Consider the following 21,914-nt stretch of genomic DNA (forward strand, 5'->3'; position numbering starts at 1 on the left):
TAAATATCTAAAAATCTAATATCTAATACCAAATCTAATATCTAATACCAAATCTAATAGCTAATATCAAATGCCTAAATATCTAAAAATCTAATACCAAACCTAATATTTAATATCAAATGCCTAAATATCTAAAAATAAATAGTAAAAATGCCTAAATATCCAAAACAAAGGAGTTTAAGAAGAAAGTATAAGTTAAGTATGTGCTGGCAACTGCACCTGATCTTCAAGGGTCAGTCCTGCTTTGTAATAATTACAACACCCTCAACTTGGAATAATTAAAAAAAAAGTACTGTATAAAACATTGCAACAAGTGCCTCTAAAAAGGAAAAAAAAAAGTTAAAGTGGCTGAGAGGAGCAGAAAAGGTCAAAAATTCTTGTTATGTGTTAGTTTGATACCTTTAAATAAGAGTTGCATTGCTAAATCCATTTCCTAAGGAAGTTAAAAGTCTTGTTGGCTTAAGGCTCTTGAAGTTATATTTTGTGTGCTGGCTGGAACAGAAAGATTAAACTGGATAATGCAGTTTAGCTAAATATCCCTTATTTAAAAGGGATTTATAATCCCTTATTTGCAGTTCAGATTAACCCTGGTTGTCACTCAGCCAAGTAACACGGGCAATAAGGGAGTGTCTGTTATCTACTTTCTAAATTAACCAATTTATAATTATTACTCATTTCTAATGTAAACAGCCTCAGTCTCTTTGGCATTTTTGTCAGTGAAATATAAGAAATTTTAAGGGCAGTAGATTTTTTTTTCTAAAAAACAGCCCAAACCCACCTAAAACCAGCAGAAGGGGACATTGGCACCATTTGCCTTATAAACAGACCAACAACTCCTTCTCCTAAGGTAACATTTATTTCTTAGGTAAGAAATACAGAATCCTCATTTTTGCTGGAAGTGCTTTGATTATTTTTTACCAGGAAATGTGCTTAGAAGGATTTTCCTGACTCAGGAAAGAGGGATAAGCTTCCCAGACCCAGGAGCCTGCAAAATGAGCTGCCACTCAAGTATTTATCCTCAGTACATGAGTTTTATTCTGAGTTTCCAGGCTCAGTCAGTGGGAACATCACTCCCCTCTCAGAATGCTTTTAAATCCCAAATATCTGTCAAGTTATTTTGAATTAAGTTTTCATTAGAAAGGTGAACTTGTCCTTTAAAATAGGGATGGGCAGAGTGTCACCCTTGAGGTGCTGGCAGCTCCAGGGACACAGCAGGACAGTTATGGGACAGGGAAGAGGAGTTCAGCAAATGAACTCCAAGCAACAAATTGAGCAGAATATTGAGACAAAGGCAGAAGGGGTTCTTTTTAACTGCCCTCTCAGATGACAGAGCAGGGCACAGAAACACAGAATCATCAAGGCTGGAAATCCCTTCAGGATCATCCAGTGCCACCCTCACCCAGCACCACCAGGATCACCCCTAATCCATGTCCCCAAGGGCCACATCCAGACACCTCTGGGACGCTCCCAGACACAGGGACTCCACCACCTCCCTGGGACACTTATTCCAAGGCCTGACCATTCCTGCAGAGAAAAATTCCTTCTGATATGTGATCTAAACCTGCCCTGGTGCAGTTTAAGGCCATTTGTTCTTGTCCTTTCACTTGGGATGTGGCAGCAGAGCCCGACCCCCACCCCCTCCCTCCCCCCTCCTGTCAGGGACTTGCAGAGCCAGAAGGACCCCCCTGAGCCTCCTTTTCTCCAGGCTGAGCTCCCCCAGCTCCCTCAGCCCCTCCTGCTGCTCCAGCCCCTTCCCCAGCCCATGGATCCACCCTGTGCCCCATCCCCACCTTGTCCCCCAGCCCAGAGCACTGAGTGCCACGGCCAGGCCTTCCTGGGACACCTCCAGGGATGGGGACTCCAAACCTCCCTGGGCAGCCCCTGCCAAGGCCTCACCACCCTTTCCAGCAACAAATTCCTCCTCCTGTCCAACCTGAGCCTCCCCTGGCACAGCTGGAGGCCGTTCCCTCTCCTCCTGTCCCTTGTTCCCTGGGAGCAGAGCCCGACCCCCCCCCGGCTCCCCCCTCCTGTCAGGGGGTTGCAGAGCCAGAAGGTCCCCCCTGAGCCTCCTTTGCTCCAGGCTGAGCCCCCCCAGCTCCCTCAGCCCCTCCTGCTGCTCCAGCCCCTTCCCAGCTCTGTTCCCTTCCCTGCACACGCTCCAGCCCCTCCATGTCTCTCTTCCATGAGGTTCCAGACCTGCACACAGCCCTGGAAGTCCCTCAGCAGTGCCAGCACAGGGGGACAATCCCTGCCCTGGGGCTGTGCCCACACTATCCCTGATCCAAACCAGCTTCCATTGGCTTCTTGCCTCCCTTGGGGCAAAGTCCAGCCCCAAAGCAGTGCCCAGCAGTGAGAGGAGCAGTGAGGAGCTCGTTACCTATCTCAGGTTTGTCCAGGAGGCTGATGAGGATGCGGAAGGGTTTCAGGTAAGCCTGGTGCTGCTCCTCTGTGTTATCAGACTCGGGGAATTTCTGATGCAAAATTACAATCAAACTCTAGATTGAAGAAGGAAAACATCAGAATGTTACACATCAAAGAGAGATTGTTGTTTTATTAAGGGCTGCAGTGTTTCTAAATTTGATTTTTGTTTAGGGCCAGCTACAAATGGAACTTTGGTTTTCCATCCAGGGCAGACAAATCAATGGCATCCCATCATCTGTTCCCAAGGGCTGGGATTAATCAGAGAAGCATTTTTCAATAATTCAGGTAGTTCAGCAAAGATGCTTCCCTTTGGTTTCCTTAGATTCCATTTGTATTGTGAACACATAAATATTGGGATAAATACAGCCCAGCAGGCCCTGAGAGAGATGAAAATACAATCACCAAAGGATGTTACCTTTGGGGACAAAAAGTGAAGGACAAACCAAATGGCACAGGAAATAATTCTGGACAGTTTGTGCCAATATTTTAAAGGGTCAAGAATTTATCTGTGTACCAACCTCAACCAAAAGATCTTTAGAATATTTCCCAAAGAAATAAACAGCCTGGTCTTCAGAAGTTGTGGAGTCTGGAGCAAAGGTACCACCTTTAATATCAGAGCCTGCAAGAGAAACAGAGGCAGCAGGAGTAGAGAGGCAGCACAGAACACTGAAATCACACTGCACTTTTAACCTTTTCACTTGAAACTAATTGTCCAAAGACATGTCCCAGTTTGAGGCATCCAGATACATCCAGTCCAGCCCATAAATCAAAAGCAAGGCCAGATCCAGTGATGGAATCAGCAAGGACAGCCTTTCATGCAGCTCTTGCCCTGTCCCTTTTAGCCTCAGTTAAAGGAGGCAGATGTGGAGAAGTTGTAGCTCTCTTATCCTGGATAATTAAGCTTGTGTGGGAATAACCAGACTGTTCCTTCCAGAAGAACAAAGTTAAAAGATTGCTCCTTTCAGTCCACTGAGCCACTTCCCAGCAAGCTGTGGATGGGGCCACAAATAAATCAGATACCTTGGGATTTGGGACAGTGAAATGAATTCAGCTCTGAAGGGAAGAGCTCTTTGCCACATGAATGCTGAATTTTATTTAACCCCTAATAAATGGAAAATAAACATTTTATTTTATCCTTGTTCGTTAGCTACTGAAAAAGTTAATGAGTGTTTAAAAAAATTGCCTTTTTAAGCATTGATTGTTCTGCTCTGGGGCATTCAGAATATTGAGTATCCCTGGATTTTGGACAGTACCTAACAACCATGCATACAGTCTTCTGTTGAGGGACATGTCTCTCCTCAGCAGTGTCTGGGTTGCTGCTGACAGGATGTAGATGAGATCAGCCCTGGGCAGCAGAATCGTGCTCTCATTGCAGTCCTAGGGTGGAAAACAAAGATATTTCAGCTCTTTGTGAACACTCAAACAAGTGAAATTGGTCTTTTTTTTAACTGGGGATATTAATGTTTTGAAAAAAGGGCAACAAACATCAACAACAAAATAGTTTGTGTGGTAAAAATCTCAAGAAAGGGAATCTTGACACGACTGTGATCATGGAATCATGGAATGGTTTGGGTTGGAAGGGACCTTAAATATCTTCTAATTCCAATCCCCATGGGCAGGGACATCCCCCACCAGCCCAGGTTGTTCCAAGCCCTGTCCAACCTGGCCTTGGACACTTCCAGGGATCCAGGGGCAGCCACAGCTTCTCTGGGAATTCTATCCCAGCCCCTCACCACCCTCACAGGGAAGAATTCCTTCCCAATATCCCATCCAACCCTACTCTCTGTCACTTTGAAGCCATTCCCCCTTGTCCTGTCACTCCAGGCCCTTGTGAAATAGTCTCTCTCCATCTTTCTTGGAGCTCCTTCAGGTCCTGGAAGGCCACAGTGAGGTCACCCCAAAACCTTCTCTTCTCCTTAAGACTTAAAAACACTTGCTGTACTCAAAATACTGCCTGTCCTACCAGGTAAGTTGGGAAAAAATGGGAACAGCTTCTGTTTCAAGTCATATTTTCTCCCCTAGTCTCTACCAGAAGTATCTTAGTTTAGTGCAAACAATTCCAAATACCGAAATCCTACTTGAAAAAGCTCAGTATTTATTCCACATGAGTTTCTCAGGCCTAAATACTTCAAGCACATCCCAAATATCACAGAATAACCCCTGTGAAATCACAGCTTCAGGCACATTTTTTGAAGAGCCTGAGAAGCTGCAAAGTCTCCTCCACTGCTGATGGGGCACAAAACCCCACAAAATTCATTGATTTTGAAGGTACAAAATTCAGCCTTTTGGCAACAAAAGAGGTGGGAGCTGGGCTGGTTTCACACAACACACCTCCCATGTGACAATCCCAAAATAATCCTCTTACCAAAGCTGTGTAAAATGGGAAGAAGAAGAGAATTGCTTCCAGAGTGTTCCTTTGCACAAGGACATTGGAATCCAGTACTGACACACACAGAGACTTGATCTGCAAAAGGGAAACACAAACAGTTTTTTACTCCTTAACAACATTTAAGGTACAATCAAATAATCACAAGAAGGAAAGGAAGCAAACTTGGTTAGCTGTGAACAATATTTATTTTAAATAAGAGGATAATTTAATAAACTGAGCCATGTAACTCCTGCACCCAAAATGAGTTCGATTTTTGTGGATACTATTAAAAGAATGGTTAATACTTAGGAAATATTTGATTTTGTAACAATACAGAAAGTCCCAGAGTTACAGGATGTGAAGTCTCACAAAATGCAGATATACAAGAACTCTAATTAGCCTTGCAATTATCCCATTACTCAAGTTAACATGAACCACCACCTCCTGAAGATTCCCATTTTACTGGATAAATAAAAAGACACTAAATTGCAGGATTATCCTGCAGAACTGACTTTGGGAACTCCACATTAAACACTGTAAATAGTGTATCACAGACAAGCTGGTCTTCAGCATTAAATTTCATCTAATTTTTAAAGCAAGGACCTTTCAGCCTCTTTCTCTGGCTCCAAAATATTTTTAAAGAGCCTGTTGTTGTTCTGACTCAATGCAGGGAAGGCAAGATAATGTAGTAGATAATGAACTTACTGTGAGCTTGTGATCTGTGCCAAGCATGTACTTCTGCTGCTTCCCAGACAGCTCCCTGTTGATGTGAGTGACCACAAAGAGGGAAGCAGGGAGCCTGATGGATGGACTGACCAGGACACTGCCCCAGAGAGCTCCATAAAACACCTCCTGGCCCATCAGCAGGGAGAGCTTCACCAGCAGAGCATCTGTCCTGCATGGAAATTATTGGATTTGAGAAAAAGAGATCTTTGTTGGTTCAGTTTTTGCCCCGTGCAAAGGCAGATATCCACAGAAATAGTGCTGGAGCTGATGTAATTTGATGTAATTTAATATCTTTACTGATGATTTAGATGAAGGGATTGAGTCCATCATCAGCAAATTTGCAGATGACACCAAGCTGGGGGGGGAGTGTCGATCAGCTGGAAGGCAGGAGAGCTCTGCAGAAGGACCTGGACAAGCTGGATCCATGGGCTGATTCCAACGGGATGAGGGTCAACCAGGCCAAGGGCCGGGTCCTGCACTTTGGCCACAACAACCCCCGGCAGCTCCAGGCTGGGACAGAGGGGCTGGAGAGCAGCCAGGCAGGAAGGGAGCTGGGAGTGTGGATGGACAGGAAGCTGAACATGAGCCAGAGTGTGCCCAGGTGGCCAAGAAGGCCAATGGATCCTGGCCTGGCTCAGGAACAGTGTGGCCAACAGGTCCAAGGAAGTGATTCCTGCCCTGGACTCAGCGCTGGTGAGGCCACCCCTGGAGTGCTGTGTCCAGTTCTGGGCCCTCAGCTCAGGAAGGACATTGAGGTCCTGGAGCAGGTCCAGAGAAGAGCAATGAGGCTGGGGAAGGGACTGGAGCACAAGTGCTGTGAGGAGAGGCTGAGGGAGCTGGGGCTGTTCAGCCTGGAGAAGAGGAGGCTCAGGGGAGACCTCCTCACTCTCTGCAACTCCCTGACAGGAGGGGGGAGCCAAGGGGGGGTTGGTCTCTTTTCCCAGGCAACTCTCAGCAAGACAAGAGGGCTCAGGGTCTTCAGCTGTGCCAGGGGAGGTTTAGGTTGGATATTGGGAAGAATTTCTTTGCAGAGAGGGTGCTCAGCCATTGGAATGGGCTGCCCAGGGAAGGGGTGGATTCTCCATCCCTGGAGGTTTTTAAGAAGAGACTGGATGTGGCATCAGTGCCATGGGCTGGGAACCACAGTGGGGTTGGATCAAGGGTTGGACTTGATGATCTCAGAGGTCCCTTCCAACCCAGCTGATTCTGTAATTCTATTATTTGATTCTCTTATCTTTGTGTTACCAGCATTGCCCTTTCCTGATCACAGAGACACCGGATGTTTTGGGGTGGAAGGGACCTGAAAAATCACCCAGTTCCACCCCCTCCCATGAGCAGGGACACCTTCCACCAGCCCAGGTGATTTTGTACAATCAGACAGGAACCACCAAACCCACTCAATCCTTTGTCCCCGTGCACAGCCACTGGATTTAAGTTCCTGTCCAAACTTCTCCAGGAAATACCTGCAAACATTAAGCCCTGACCAAACTGCTGCAAAACATTTGATGGTGAGAACTGGGAAATGCTGAATTGGAAGCAATTTCAGCTGATGTCAGACCCTAAAAGGCAATTTTAGCAGTTTGGGAACTGGAAGTTATCCTAAAAATTTGTACTTTGCAAATCAACAGGCTCAGTTTTGAAGGCACTGGACAAAGAAAAACGTGAGATGTGAACTCCCCATTCCTGGAGCTGTTCAGGAACAGGTTGGATGGGCCTCTGAGCAACCTGGTCTAGTGGAAGGTGTCCCTGCTCATGGAATTTTAATCCTTAACATTGAAGATTCTGAAAATGTTCAGCCTCAATATTGAAGAAGAATTTAAAAATCCATCCAAGGCATCTTCTGACGAGACATCTTGGTCTTGCAGAATTATTATAATGAGTAAACTAAAGAAAAGCTTCCTCTGGTAATTTTTGCATTTCACAAAATAACATCTAATGGATTTTAACATAAATCTTTCACAGTTTACTGTCAGTTCCTGTCTCTGATCTTGCCTGTTCAAGGCAAAGAGGAAAATGATGCCCCCCAAGAATAGGGAAGAAAGGTATAAAACCAGAAATTGGATCTTGGAAGTTCACCTGCAGTTCCCATTTAACTCACTGCTTCAAATTTAGTCAAATTATATGAAAATACTGGAAGGAATTCAGCTGCTCTCTTGTGTTAAGGCATTTAAATCGAATTTATTGGCAGAGCAGTGGTTTGGGGAGTCAGGCTAATTATTCAGGAGTCCAGAGGAGCTTTGAGAAACAGTTTTTATTCCTTTCTCTCAGCATATTTATTTTTAACCCTCCTTTTCCCCTTCTCTTCTCCTCCTGAGATGAAAATAGAAGGGGAAAGGGTTTTTCTGCTTCAACCTCTTTTTGAGACCCACCATTTTGCCACTTTTAGAAACTGTTTTATCCTCTTTTCTGCATAGAAATCTGAGAGATATTTTTTAAGAATTCCCTAAAAACACAAAATACTGTCTGTTGCTTTTAAATTAACACTTAATAATCGACATTACCTGTCATAAATTTCTGATCCTTCTTCCAACCCAGGCAGGAGCCCAATGACAAAGGCTTGAAGACCAGGCAGGAGGGACTTTTGGAGAGGAAGAAAATATTTCTCATACAAGCCAAGGAGAACAGGCCTCACTGACATTGCTGCATTTGCCAGCAGAGGAAACAACCCAGAGCTTTAAAAAAAAAAAAACAAACACCCAAAAAAGGACAAAAATTAGTCAATTAAAATAAACTGTGAAATACTTATGCCTTAGGAGAAAAAAAAAAAATAAAATTACCTGTACAGGAATAAATCCTTGGCAAGCCATTTGGTCCCAATGATCTTAAAGATGATTTCATAGGTTTCCAATGCCTTTAAATGCACTCCACTGGGAAGGGCTGGATGCAAACACTGGGATAATCTTTTACTGATGATCAGCCTTCTTGGCAGGAGAGAATATTTGAGGCTACTCTGAAGAGCCTGTGGGAGAAAGGAGGTGAGAATAAATGGTTGTAATGTAAAATATAACATGTAGGGTGATTGCAGGTCTAAGGTTTCCTATTAGCATGGGGAAAAGGTAAATCCATTCAAGAGTCTTCTCTCATAAGTTAATTTTGTTGCACTGAAACAGCAGAATTTAAGTTTTCATGTGGAATCAGCCATGAACACCCTGGAAAAGCCTGGTCTTACTTTGCTTAGATGCTGGAAAAGGAGGTCAAAGGACAGGACAGGGACAGGGGATCCTTGGCCTTTCTCCAGGGGAAGTATGGGAGTGACAAGAAGAGCATCTCAGCTTTAAAGGGATAAAGAAAGAATTAAATACCTACTTTTCCTCATAAATTTTCATTTCATGGATAGAAGCATGGAATGACCTGGCTTGGAATGGACCTCAAAGATCATCCAGTGCCACCCCCTGCCATGGGCAGAGACACCTTCCACTAGCCCAGGTTGCTCCAAGTTTATCCAACGTGGCCTTGGACACTTCCAGGGATCCAGGGGCAGCCACAGCTTCTCTGGGAATTCTATCCCAGCCCCTCCCCACCCTCACAGGGAAGAATTTTATCCTAATAGCTAAAATATAAACAACAAACCTTCTGCCCAAAGCAGACACGATTAAATGGGACAATAACATCTCATCTGGAATTCTGTGTGGAATTCAATAAGTTTAATCACCACTTCCACTGTCCTGATGTGCAAGTAAAAGATCCTCAGGGCAGGGAATGGTTAAGAAAGTGCTGCAGGCAGGCCAGGTTTCCAGGAAAAAAATAAATCTCCTTTCTTTGGAAAGGTTCCTCCTTTCCTAGAGCCACCAGTGCATGTCAGCAGGGTAAAGAAATTGTCCCTTTAATCCAGAGACAACCAAAAAGAGAAGTTGCAGGTCAGTTTTTGATCACTGGCTGCAAACACAGACAGATTTTCCACTGCAGATGGAAGTCTGGGATGTTTTCAGGCAAATTCTTGGCTCTCCCCAAGGTTAAATCGTGGTCTTATCCCCCCTAATTGTTTTCAGCTTGAGGAAATGTTTTGGAAAACCAGCAGAGAAGGGAACTAACCCTGGAAAAAAACCCCAAACCAGGTCAGTGATGATCTCAAAGTCACTTGAACGCTGAACACTCGGCAGCAGGAAGAGGAGGAGATAAAACCCATCACCCTCCTGTAAAACCAGCTGTTAAAAAAGAGCTTCTGGTAATAAAATTGACTCAACAACAGACAGGTTGAGAGTTTATAACAACAGTAAATAGAAATGTCCCCCCCCATCCTGGTTCACACACAGTGCAGATGCCACTGGAAGCCAATTCATTTCCTTCCTTCCCTCCCCTGGATGAGCAGATTTTAATGGGTGATAAAAATTAGAATCCAAGAATCCAGCAGTGCTTCCCACATGTAACTAAACCAGGTTGTATCTGTGGAGTTACCTCATTTATATCTTTGATATTTGAGAGATTTGTTACATGAGTAACATTATTTCAACATTCAATATTGATATCTTTAACACTTGTAAGAGCCTCTAGTAATAAAATTTACTCAACAACTGAAAGGTTGAGAGTTTATAACAACAGTAAACAGAAATGTCCCCCCATCCTGGTTCACACACAGTGCAGATGCCACTGGAAGCCAATTCATTTCCTTCCCTCCCTCCCCTGGATGAGCAGATTTTAATGGGTGATAAAAATGAAAATCCAAGAATCCAGCAGTGCTTCCCACATGTAACTAAACCAGGTTATATCTGTGGAGTTCCCTCGTTTATATCTTTGATATTTGAGAGATTTGTTACATGAGTAACATTATTTCAACATTAAATATTGATATCTTGAATACTTGTAATGACTTTGGAGATTGCTGGGAAGCTGGACTTTGAAACATTCTATTTATATACTTGGCATGTATTTGCCCACACCCTCTGTATATAGAAAAGAAGTTAATGACATAAAAAGGATGCCAGTGGTAAATATTTTTCCTCTCAGGCTTCAGACCGAACAAATATTATCTCAATATTCCAACAGTTAAAATTTAAATATCAATTAGGCAGAAAATGAGAACCTTCCCTTTTTATCTCCAGACATTGTGATCCATTACAGAAATAATGCCAGCTCAGATGTCTGGTTTGGCTCCAACATTTCCTAAGGATATGAAGTCAATAAGAACTCCCCTTGACCAAACATCAGGGACAGGGGAGGAAAACATTGGGAATCATGGAATGGTTTGGGTTGGAAGGGACATTAAAGATCACCCAGTGCCACCCCCTGCCATGGGCAGGGACACCTTCCACCAGCCCAGGTTGCTTCAAGCTCCATCCAACCTGGCCTTGGACACTTCCAGGGATCCAGGGGCAGCCACAGCTTCTCTAGGAATTCTATCCAAGCCCCTCCCCACCCTCACAGGGAAGAATTCCTTCCCAATATCCCATCTAACCCTGCCCTCTGGCAGTTTGAAGCCATTCCCCCTTGTCCTGTCCCTCCATCCCTTGGAAACAGTCTCTCTCCATCTTTCTTGGAAGGTCACAATTAGGTCCTCCCAAAACTTCTCCAGGCTGAACAATCCCAACTCTCTCCAGGCATATTATGAATTAGTGGATATTCAGGGATAAATCAGTTTAAACTATTTCTCCTGGGTAACTCAGAAACCTTCCCATGTCCAAATTCCAGCAGGTGAGACTTAACTCAGGACAACACCACATTTATGTTCCTTCACCTCAGCAACCAGAAGACACATTTCTGATTTATATACATTCATATATTTTTATATTATATATATTTATATATATTATATATTTATATGTCTATAATATATATTTATATTGTATTTTACATATTTTATATATTTATTTATATTTATATTGTATTTTATATATTTTATATATTTATTTATATTTTATATATAAATGAAGAATGAAGATTTGAAGACATTTAATATGAAACTCTAATCATAAATCATATCCTAAAATCATAATAAAAACGTTGAGAGTTTCAGCTTCTGAGATGAACCTTCCATCTCAAAAAACACACAATCTTCTTTTTTGTGGCTTAGGTGGAAGAAACACACAACTGGGCACAAGCCACACTTGCCAAGAGTTAACACTTGTCTGATCCTCCAGCAGATAAAGGGATTTTAAACCACTTTCCAATCTCTTGGAAGACTCTGGTTGCCCCAAAAGCCCTCCTGCTGCTTTGCTGGAAGGTTCAGTCCCTCAATAACTTCCCCAGAATTGCAGGGACCAAAGGATTTTAAAAGTGTTGAAAGGTATTAATTAGCAGAGGGGATCTAAAAGTGTTCATTGAAATAAGAGTGACATGATAACACACATAATTCCAAATGCTTCATCAGCTGCTGGGAGCTGACAGGAAAAGTCATTTTTAAATATCCTGAGCTTTTAAAAGTGAAAATAAAAAAAGAATCAGTTGATCTGGTGTGGGTGTGGGAACAAGCCTGGTTTCATTGGCACTGTGGGCTGGTGAAGATCCCATCCCAAACCAGGGCTTCCAGGTTCAGGATCCAACACTAAATAACACAATTTCTTTGAAATGGAGATTTAAAGGTCCATTTTTGGGCCTTTTGCCATTCTTTGCACCTGTGCCTTAAACCAAAACCAGACACACACACAGAGAGAGGAATATTTGCATTTCCACAGTTACTGGTTTAACCCCTCACTGCTTTATAGCACCACTAGAAATCAGATAGAACAATTAAAAATTGATAAAACCCCCCATGCAAATCAAGTAAATATTTTTATTTAAGTAATTAGAACTCCAGAGCATCCATTTATAAGATTTTCCTCAACTAGGAGATGATTCTTTAGTATCTTTAGTAATGTTTTAGACAACAGTGGTTGGGAGGGCAGGGGGAGAAGGGAGAGCCCGTGATTCCATTTTCCACTGATTCATTTTCCAAAAGAATTCTAAACAGAGCTCCAGCTTCCATAATAAAAGACCAGCATGAAGTTGTGAGAAAAGAGCAAACTAGGAGGTGGAGTTGTATTAAAAAGGGGGAAAAATATGTATAAAATATGCCTATTCCTGCATGTTGCATTTGTCCACGGGTGTGGTGAAGTTCCATAAAACAATGAGGAGGTAATATATAAATATATATTAAAAATATATATATATTCATACATACATATAAAAATATACAATATATATATTTATATATAAATGTATAAAATATATAAAATAAATATCCATAAATATATAAAATATAAATATATAAAATACACCAAATATATAAATATAGATAAATATATTAAACATATATAAAATAAATACAAAAATATATTAAAAATATAAATATATATAAATTATATAAAATATAATGTAAATATATATATTATATAAATATAAATATATAATATATAGATATATAAAATATAAATATATAATATACAAATATATTAATGTATAAAATATAATAAATTATATATAATTAATATAAATATAAAAACATGTATTTTATATAGTGTCATAAATATATATTTCATATATAAATATATATTTAATAAATATATAAATAGATACATATAAATATATATAAAATATAATATTTATATATGATATAAATAGACAATATACAAATATATCAATATATTTATATATGAAAATATAATAATTATATATAATTAATATAAATATAAACATATGTATTTTATATAGTGTCATAAATATAAATATATATTTAATATAGAAAATATATATTTAATAAATAAATATATGTATAAATATATACATATAAATAATTAAATAAATAAGAAAATATAAAATATATATAAATATTGCCCTCAGCAGAAGGCAAGTGGTGTTTGTGTCTCTAGTTCAGGCAGCAGTGGGTGGAAAGCCCTGGCAGTCTGAGCTCTCCCCATGAAGCAACTGGTTTAATTAATGGCCACACTCATTAAATCTGCTTCAGAAGAATCCTCCCCTTCTCTCCCCTCAAGAACAGCCAGATTGTGCCTTGGAGTGTTACTGGGCAAACAAACAGCACATTGTGCAGCTGCAATGATTTTTGGGCCTTGCTTTCCCCTTCTGAGGCAAGAAAAGTCCCCCCCAGAAACAAAAAATAACACTCATTTTCTACTCAAAGTTTCCTTTTTATAAAAAAAATTACTTTGAAATTGCAGAGTAAAGATTAAAAAGTGGTGTTGTTATTACAATCTGTGCATGTGCACATTTGGGTTATGTCCAAGGATAAAAAGCAGTTTGGAAGTGCTCTTTTAAAGCAAATATTATTTATTTAGATGCTAATTATTAAGGGCAGTAAATATCATGGAATCAGGGAATGGTTTGGGTTGGGAGGGACATTAAAGGCCATCCCATTCCACCCCCTGCCATGGGCAGGGACACCTTCCACTATTCCAGGTTGTCCAACCTGGCCTTGGACACTTCCAGGGATTCAGGAGTAGCCACAGCTTTCCTGGGAAACCTGTGCCAGGGCCTCCCCACCACAAATTTCAGAGACTTATTAAAAAAACCCCATCCTTTTCTTACAAAAGCAGGCTGTGGAATCCAATATTTTCTGCTCCTCAGCTCTTCATTTTACAAATCGTGCCACTTATCTACTATTTGCCTGCACCCAGAGTTAAAATTTCTGGAAAATAAATGCCAATAATCTGGATTAAAAACCCCAGTGCAAATAATGCACTTGGATTTTCCAAACTTCATCACCTTTCTAACCTCTTCATTGCCTGAAGTTCCCCCTCCCTGACACTTTTATATGTATTTTATATAATGTAAATACTCTGTTTATACTCTGAGAAGCATTTTGGAGAAGAAAAACAACGTTAAAAGCACCTGATTCATCCATAAACCCACCTCTGCTGAACCACCACCCATTTTTAGGTTTAAAAAGACACCATCCCCAGCAGTTTATCAAGGTATGGAAGTTATTTCTCACTGAAAGTGAAGCTGAAACCCTCCTTAAAACATTAACATCCATATTTTCTGCCTGTTTGATCCACTCAGTTGCACCTGCCTATTTATTTATAAATAATAAATAAATATTATTTATAAATTATTTATTTATAAGTAATAAATGCCTGCCTATTCTTATTTATAAATATTATTTATATTCTTATTTATAAACATTACTTATATTCTTATTTGTAAACATTACTTATATTCTTATTTACAAACATTATTTATATTCTTATTTACAAACATTATTTATATTCTTATTTACAAACATTATTTATATTCTTATTTATAAACATTACTTATATTCTTATTTATAAACATTACTTATATTCTTATTTACAAACATTACTTTCCACTGTTTCTCCTTCCCCATAACGACCTCAACTACTCAACTACTCAAATCACGACCTCAACTACTCAAATTAAAACCCCCCAAAACCTTTCCCTTACAAACTTGGGATGTAGAATAAATTCCTGCCAATCCTTCCCTCGTGTTCACACCTGGTACCTGCAGCTCTTTTTTTACCACTGCAGGGAATTTTCATCTTCCCTGACCTTAAAAAGCCCAGGTCAGCTCAAAAAATGTGGCCTAAACTGCAGTAACTCACCTCAGGCTCCCCATAAAACCAGGGAGGGACACACAGAATTTTAGGACGAGGTTCATCTGACCTACTTTAAACAGCAAGAGATGAGTCACAAACCAAAAAAAAAAAAAAAAAATAAACCCTCTTATTCCTTATTCCTCTCCCTGTCTAAAAGGAATTCAAGGTGAAGCTGTCAGCACTGTCAAGTTAGATAAAGGTTCACCTCTCTCAAATGACAAAATAAAATCTTTCCAGATCTACAAACTGCCCCATTTAGTTGAACATTCAGATTAAAGTCACTTGGCTCCTCTGGTTTTTTCCCTGGTTCTGGAAGCCACCGTGAAACAGAGAAACTGTGAGAAACAACTTTTAGTTTATCCTGAGTAGAACCAGAGAATCATCGTGGTTAGAAGAGACCTTTAGGGTCAACAAGTCCAAATGTCAAATAGTAACAAGGAGAAGGAGCAGAGTTGGATCTTTTCAGCAGCAGCAAAAGCTCCAAGGCCACTTGGAGGGATCCAGAGTGGATCCAGAGCAGCTCCCCCTGTTTTTTTCACCTCATCTTTAAGGAGCAAGAGCCTGTGTTGCTTCCTCCAGACCTTGAATTACCTGCAGGATAATTCCACTGAGCTTCTGATATGTAGAAATAACAGAGAGGTGTTGTGTGTGTCTCATTAAAGAGAAAAAGCCTCACAAAATATTGCACCCACACGGGCAAGAACATTTTCCACGCCGCTCTGGAAGGATGGGAAGAACTTCTGGAACTCAACTTACTCTTTCTCTTTTGTCCTTCCCTCTCTCAGCATCTTCACATGTGCTTAATGCCAATTCTCCCTGCACATCTTGACACCCAGGATCCCTAATATAACATAATAATTATATTTTTACCATTTTTCCTGCTGATCTCCTCTCTCCTGCCCATCCTCTCTCCCCGCTCATTCACCTTCACTGCAGGAAAAAATTAGGCTTTTATGTTACAAACACCTCCCCCCAACACAGACAAAACCCACCAATATTTATGTTTTAGGACGTAAGAGACCAAGTAATCACAAGAGTTAAGGGAATAGTTACTGACATCTTATTTCAGCCTTGCTTTTGGCAGCTCATTTCCCTGCCACATCATCCTCATTTTCAGATAACACACAGACACAGATGAACACTGGGGATGATTTGCTCTACCAATTCTTAAGCTCCTAAAAAGATTAAGTCCATAAAATACCACAGCAGATGGACTGATGGATCAGTTCAAAGCTTTTCCCCTTGGTTCCTACTATGCTGCTACATATATTTTGTACCTGAACAAGAGTTTGAGACGGGTGTTAAGCAGTTCAGTGTGCTCATCTAGGCCAAGATCAGAGATCAAAGCCTACCTCTCACTCTCATTATTTCATATTTTCCCTTTTGAGAAAAGCATTTTGAAGGCTTCTGGCTCTTGACTCAACAGGAATCATGATGAAATAGTGAAGGTAGAAATGTGCAACTCCTGCTCCAGAGCAACTCCTGTGTAACTCCTGCTTCAGCTTCTCGCCTCTCTGAAGAGGGAACAACGTGGTTGCCCTTAAAAAAACCCCTCAATTTGGTAAATGTTGCCCCAGTTTTGGATTTTAGCCAAGTTTTTGATGCTCTCACAGTGTCCTGGATAACCTGGACAAACCCATCCCACTCTGGCTGAAGAACTGGCTCGAAGGGTTGCAGTCAATGGGGTGACATGGAGCTGGTGGCTGGTCACCAGTGGGGCTCCCCAGGGCTCAGGGGTTTAGGGCCAGAGGGCTTTAATATTTTTATAAATGATCTGGATGAAGGAATTGGTGATAATATTAAATTCCTGATGATACTAAACTAGGAGCAGCCTCCTGGAGGGTTGAGAGGTCCTGCAGAGAGATCTGGACAGACCAGAGAGCTGAGCAACCACCAACCATGTGGAATTCCAGAAGAGCACATGTTGGATTATCCACCTGGGATGGGGTAAACACACAAATTGGGGGATGACAGGCTGGAGAGCAGCGCCAGGGAAAAGGATCTGGGGGTTTGGGTTGATGGCAAGTTGAATTTGAGTCAGCCAGGAGGGACAACCACGTCCTGGTCAAGGGAGAGGATTGTCCTGCTCTGCTCTGGGGTGGCCTCTCCTCGAGGCCTGGGGGCACTTTTGGGTGCCACAATATAAAAAAGGACATCAAATTATTCATGTGCTGAGGGGAGGGTGACCAAGATGGTGAAAAATCTCAGGGACAAGATTAAAAGGGGCTGAGGGCACTTGGCTGGTGCAGCTGGAGCAGAGGACACTGAGGGCAGAGCTCAGCGGGGGCTGCGGCTCCTCCCGAGGGGCAGCTCCGACCTCTGGGAGCAGGGACAGGACCCAGGGAAGGGCTGGAGCTGGGACAGGGCAGGCTCAGGGTGGATCTCAGGACAAGGTTCTTCCCCCAGAGGGTGGTTGGGCACTGACCAGGCTCCTCAGGGCAGTGGGCACGGCCCCAAGGCTGCCAGAGCTCCAGGAGGGTTTGGATGACACCGAGTGACGTGGTTGAGTTTCATGTTGTCCTGCAGGGAGCAGAGACTTGGACCTGATTATTTCTTATGGTCCCTTCCAACCTGAGCTATTTCAGGGCTCCATGAGTTCTATGGATTCTCCTTCCCTTTGAAAACCCTGCAGAATTAAGGTTTAGCAATGACAGCAAAGGCTCCATCAGGGAACAACAGATGTTTCCTTCTGAGTTCTGCAGGAGTTGCCTCCTCCCACCCCTGTTTCCTCAAGGACTGTAACCACTCACCCCACATACACTGAGGAGGAGTTTTATATTAAAAGAGCCCAAAAGGGACACAAAAAACATGCACCTTGTTTCTTGGGCAGGAGGAAAGGACACACATGCAAAGTGTTTTCCAATAAAGTCTTTTCTTTCTGCCTGTCTCTCTCACTCCATGGTCACACAAAAGACACCATCTAATCAATTATTCCCTCAAATCCAAGGGAAGGGCATGGTCAGGGAAATGTGATCATTAAATACAAGCTTTGAGTCAGAAAAAAACACTCTAAAACTTGTGACCTGTTTCATATAAAAGCTTTTTAGCTGCTCTGAAGTGAGTAACCAGCACCCTGAGGTTTCCTGGATGCAAAAATTAAATTCTCTGTACCAAGGGAAAAAAACACCATTTGAAGGAAAGCTCTGTTGGTTTCACCAGAATTTCTCACATTTATATAAAATATACTGCTTCCAATACCCTTCTTTTATAAACTTATATTTTTCTGGAGTGAATTTTCAATTTTGCCAAGTCACAGAAAACTTAAGAACCATACAAATATAATAAAAAAAATAAGAAAAAATTATTCCTGTACCTTGTTGAGTTTGCCAAGGGAAGATATCAGGTCTGCCCATTCACTGGATGATTCAAAGTTTCTCAAAGCTTTCTCAATTGCTGAAGCATAATTCCTGTATCTGTAATCCCCGAGCAAATCCTGCTCTTCTGGATCCATCTTTGGCTCTCATAGCAAGGTGGAACCTCCTGGTGAACTAAAACACGGGAAGAGTTACAAAAATAACCCACATTTGCAGCTCTGGCAAACTTAAAAGTACTGTAAGATAACAATAAATATGCAGAAGCACAATAAACAGGTCACCAGAGCAAGCTGCAACACAAAGTTAAGAGTCATGCCCAGGGAATTATTTTTAACTCCCCAGTGCCTCTTTTGGAAGCTTTGCAGTCACATTTTCCTACTCATGAACTGTGTTTTTCCCTCCCCTGCACGTGGATGTCCCACAAAAACAAAGGAGAGGATGACAAAGTCTCCCCCCCCTAAACAAGGAGCTGGGGAGAAGGAAACAAGTTTTCATAACTCGTTATCTTGGCAAGGTCAGTGTGGAATGGGAAACATTCCACATCAAAATGCAGCTTTCCAGAGGAATCCTGCTAAAGGGCCTCTCAGCAGAAGGAGCTCTCAGGGCTCTGCAGCTCAACTTGGCAGGAGCAGATGCTCGAGTACCAGGCCAAGGTGTTGTGCCAAAAAAGCTCAGCCACGCATTTTAATCTCCCTTATTTCGACCAAAAAAAGCGTCCCTGTGTTTTTAGGAAGGAAAAATAAGTTGTTCAGATCTCGTTTTCTCATATTTTGCAAGGCATTTAGATTAAAAATCCAACATACACCTTGGTTTAGAACAGTGGAAAACGAGCATAGTTGGATTTTCTGTACTGAAAAATAGTTCCTTCACTCCTTTGTTACCTCTGACACCAGTTCTTCTGATGGAATATATAAAACTGTTCTTCTGGAATATTCTAAATATGCTTAGGTTTAGGAACAGCAGGTTTAGGTCAATCCCTGCTACATCACTGATGGAGAAAAGAAAGCACAGCTGTAAACCAAAATATTTTATGTTTCTGAAAGACATCTGCATTCACTTCCCTGTGGTTAGAACACAAAAATACACCTATATTCTTTTAGAGCAGGTCTCCATTAACTGCAATACACAACAATAACTAAATCAATAAAGGATTTTTGGCAGGAAACTCCCAGAAAAATGCCAGATGAATCCCCAAAAGAGAAAGGATTTTAAATCTTTAAAGACTCAGCCACTGCCAGTCCAACCACCCTGTGCCATCATCCAAACTAGATCCACCTCTAGGGAAAAAAAAAAATTATCACACAGTGTCATCAGGGCCAGATTTGGTTGGTTGGGTTGATTTGTTTGGTTACAGTGAGGGTTTAATTTTGTTTTTCCCAGGATGTTTGCAGGGCTTCTCGCAGCAGAGAGAGCAAAAAACCCACTGCCCTGCAGGGTAAACCATTTATCTGGGATACAGCTCTTCTTGTTCCAACAAGGATTTAAAAAAAAAAAAGTCAATTCTCCCATAAAAACCAACAAAGTGGAAAATACAAAGTGGAAAACTTGCAAGATACTGTCAGCAAAAAATCAGGAGTAATCTGATACAAACACTGCCAGGGCAAGAAATGGAACCTTATTTCCCTCATCTCATCCAAGCACCTTAATCATTGGATTGTGTTCATACTCCTTAGAACAAACAGTGAGTTAGGAAGTTATTCCAGCAGCTCCCTGCCAGGTCAGGGCTGCTGGCACTTCCTTAAACAAGAGATTTGTCTGGATCCCCTGGAATGGGGCAGCAGTTCTGCTGACAGGACACATCGGATCTGGAAATGATGGAAAACCACTCAGAGAACGGGAATCGATCCAATTATCACCAGAACGTCAAGAGGGTCTAAATATCCTATAAAAATCATGTCCCAGATTATTTTTTGGAGCATTAAAACCTGGTGTGTTTATCACAGAGTGGTTTGGGTGGGCAGATCATCCAGTTCCACCCCCTTCCCCTATCCCAGGTTGCTCCAAGCCCTGTCCAACCCGGCCTTGGACACTTCCAGGGATGGAATTTCTCTGGGCAACCTGTGCCAGGGCCTCATCACCCTCACAGGGAAGGGTTTCTTCCTAATATCTAATCTAAACCCATTCTCTCTCGTTTTAAAGCCATTTAAGTAAAATCTAATTAGTTTTGAGGGTAAAAGAGAATGTACTACCCAAGAGAAAAAAATCCCAACTAATAAAACTTCATTTAGGGGAAAAAAAAATGTGTTATTCAGTTCTTAACACACTGTATTTGGATTTTGCAGTGAAAGGACAGGTAAATGGTGTATTCCCAAGCAGAAAAGCAGGGATGGATGGAATGCTTTATTGTGGATTGATGGCCATGTACCTCAGTTGCCAGATGTCAGCGAGGTTTGACAAAATCCAGTAACCAAAACATGGCCAACAGATCGTGTTTGTGCTTGGACACAAAGGCAGGAAGATTAAAAAATTATAAACAGTTAAAAAAAGCCAAACAAAAGCCACTTGCCAGTGACCTTCGAGCACATCTCCCAAATCCTGGGTCACAAACTTCCTCAGTAAATCCCGATGTTAATAGTTTCTCATCAGCTTCCAGCACTGATGGTAAAAACACAACAAGTTCCACCTCAATACGAGGAAGAACTTCTTTCCACGGAGCGGGGCAGAGCCCTGGAACAGATTATCCAGGGAGAATCGCGGAATATCCGGAGCTGGGAGGGACCCACCGGGATCATCAAGGGTGCTCAGGACACCCCAACAATCCCCCCCTGTCCCTGGGAGCGTTGTCCAAACGCCCCTGGAGCTCTGGCAGCCTTGGGGCCGTGCCCGGGGAGCCTAGGAGGGTGTGGATTCTCCCACTCTGGACACATTCCCGACCCATTCCTGTGTCACCTGCCCCAGGTGACCCTGCCTGGCTGGGGGGGGTCGGACTGGGCGACCTCCAGAGGTGCCTCCCAACCACAACCATTCCGGATTCGGGGATTCGGGGAGGTGAATGCGGCGCTCCCGAGGCCCCTCCAGCGTCCCCATTCCCATCCCCATCCCCACCTGCCGGGGCCGCGCCAGGGAGTCACCCCCGGGACAGGGCGGGATCCCCCTCAGCCGGGTCCCTTCCCCTCCCTCCCGGTACCTGCGGAGGGCCCCGCTGGGTCCCGGGGCGGCGGCGGTGACGTGTCGCGGCGCGGTCCCGGCGCGGGGCGGGCGCGGCTCCCGCAGTGGATCCCTATGGAAACGGCCCCTCTGGAAAACCGCCCCCGCCCGCGCCGCCAGGGCCGCAGCGGGGCGAGACCACCCAGCGCCGCGCGGGGGGCGCCAGCGCATAGCCCAGTGTATCACGGCTCCAGATGTCCCCGTTACGCCGCGGCCGCCCTCGCCGTCACCCGCTGTCGTTGTCACCCTTCTCCCGGTGTCACTCGCTGTCGTGTCGCTGAGCGGCACCGCCAGCAGCGGGTCCCCTGTCACCCCGCTCTCCCCCTCCGCGGTGAAATGGTACAGCCCGGCAGCCGGTCGAAGCGCCGGGCGCCCCCTGGCGGCGCGGGCGGGAGCGGCGGCTCCCCCCGCGGCCGCTCCAACCGGGAGAGCCCCGGGAAGCGTCGGGAGCATCGG

At 42.9% G+C, this 21,914-nt stretch overlaps 1 protein-coding gene across 3 annotated transcripts in view; it reads right to left on the reverse strand.

Moving 5' to 3' along the window:
• DOP1B (DOP1 leucine zipper like protein B) overlaps positions 1 to 21,532 on the reverse strand; it is a 50,507-nt gene extending 28,975 nt beyond the window's left edge. For 2 of the 3 annotated variants that reach the window (XM_027701739.1, XM_027701736.1), the window contains exons 1-9: positions 21,439 to 21,532; positions 18,311 to 18,485; positions 8,293 to 8,474; positions 8,017 to 8,187; positions 5,495 to 5,684; positions 4,787 to 4,885; positions 3,675 to 3,798; positions 2,940 to 3,040; positions 2,378 to 2,495 (exon numbers count right to left, since the gene is read on the reverse strand). In XM_027701739.1, coding sequence (XP_027557540.1) covers positions 2,378 to 2,495; positions 2,940 to 3,040; positions 3,675 to 3,798; positions 4,787 to 4,885; positions 5,495 to 5,684; positions 8,017 to 8,187; positions 8,293 to 8,474; positions 18,311 to 18,448 — 1,123 coding nt within the window. In that variant the 5' untranslated portion in view covers positions 18,449 to 18,485; positions 21,439 to 21,532. Of the gene's footprint in view, positions 1 to 2,377; positions 2,496 to 2,939; positions 3,041 to 3,674; positions 3,799 to 4,786; positions 4,886 to 5,494; positions 5,685 to 8,016; positions 8,188 to 8,292; positions 8,475 to 18,310; positions 18,486 to 21,356 lie in introns of all 3 variants that reach the window. The other variant, XM_027701738.1, reaches the window with a different exon arrangement.
• Positions 21,533 to 21,914: the final 382 nt, after the last annotated feature.

The sequence above is a fragment of the Neopelma chrysocephalum genome, unplaced genomic scaffold (genome assembly GCF_003984885.1).
Source record: "Neopelma chrysocephalum unplaced genomic scaffold, ASM398488v2 Primary Assembly neopelma1_166, whole genome shotgun sequence".
Classification (NCBI taxonomy): Eukaryota; Metazoa; Chordata; class Aves; order Passeriformes; family Pipridae; genus Neopelma; species Neopelma chrysocephalum.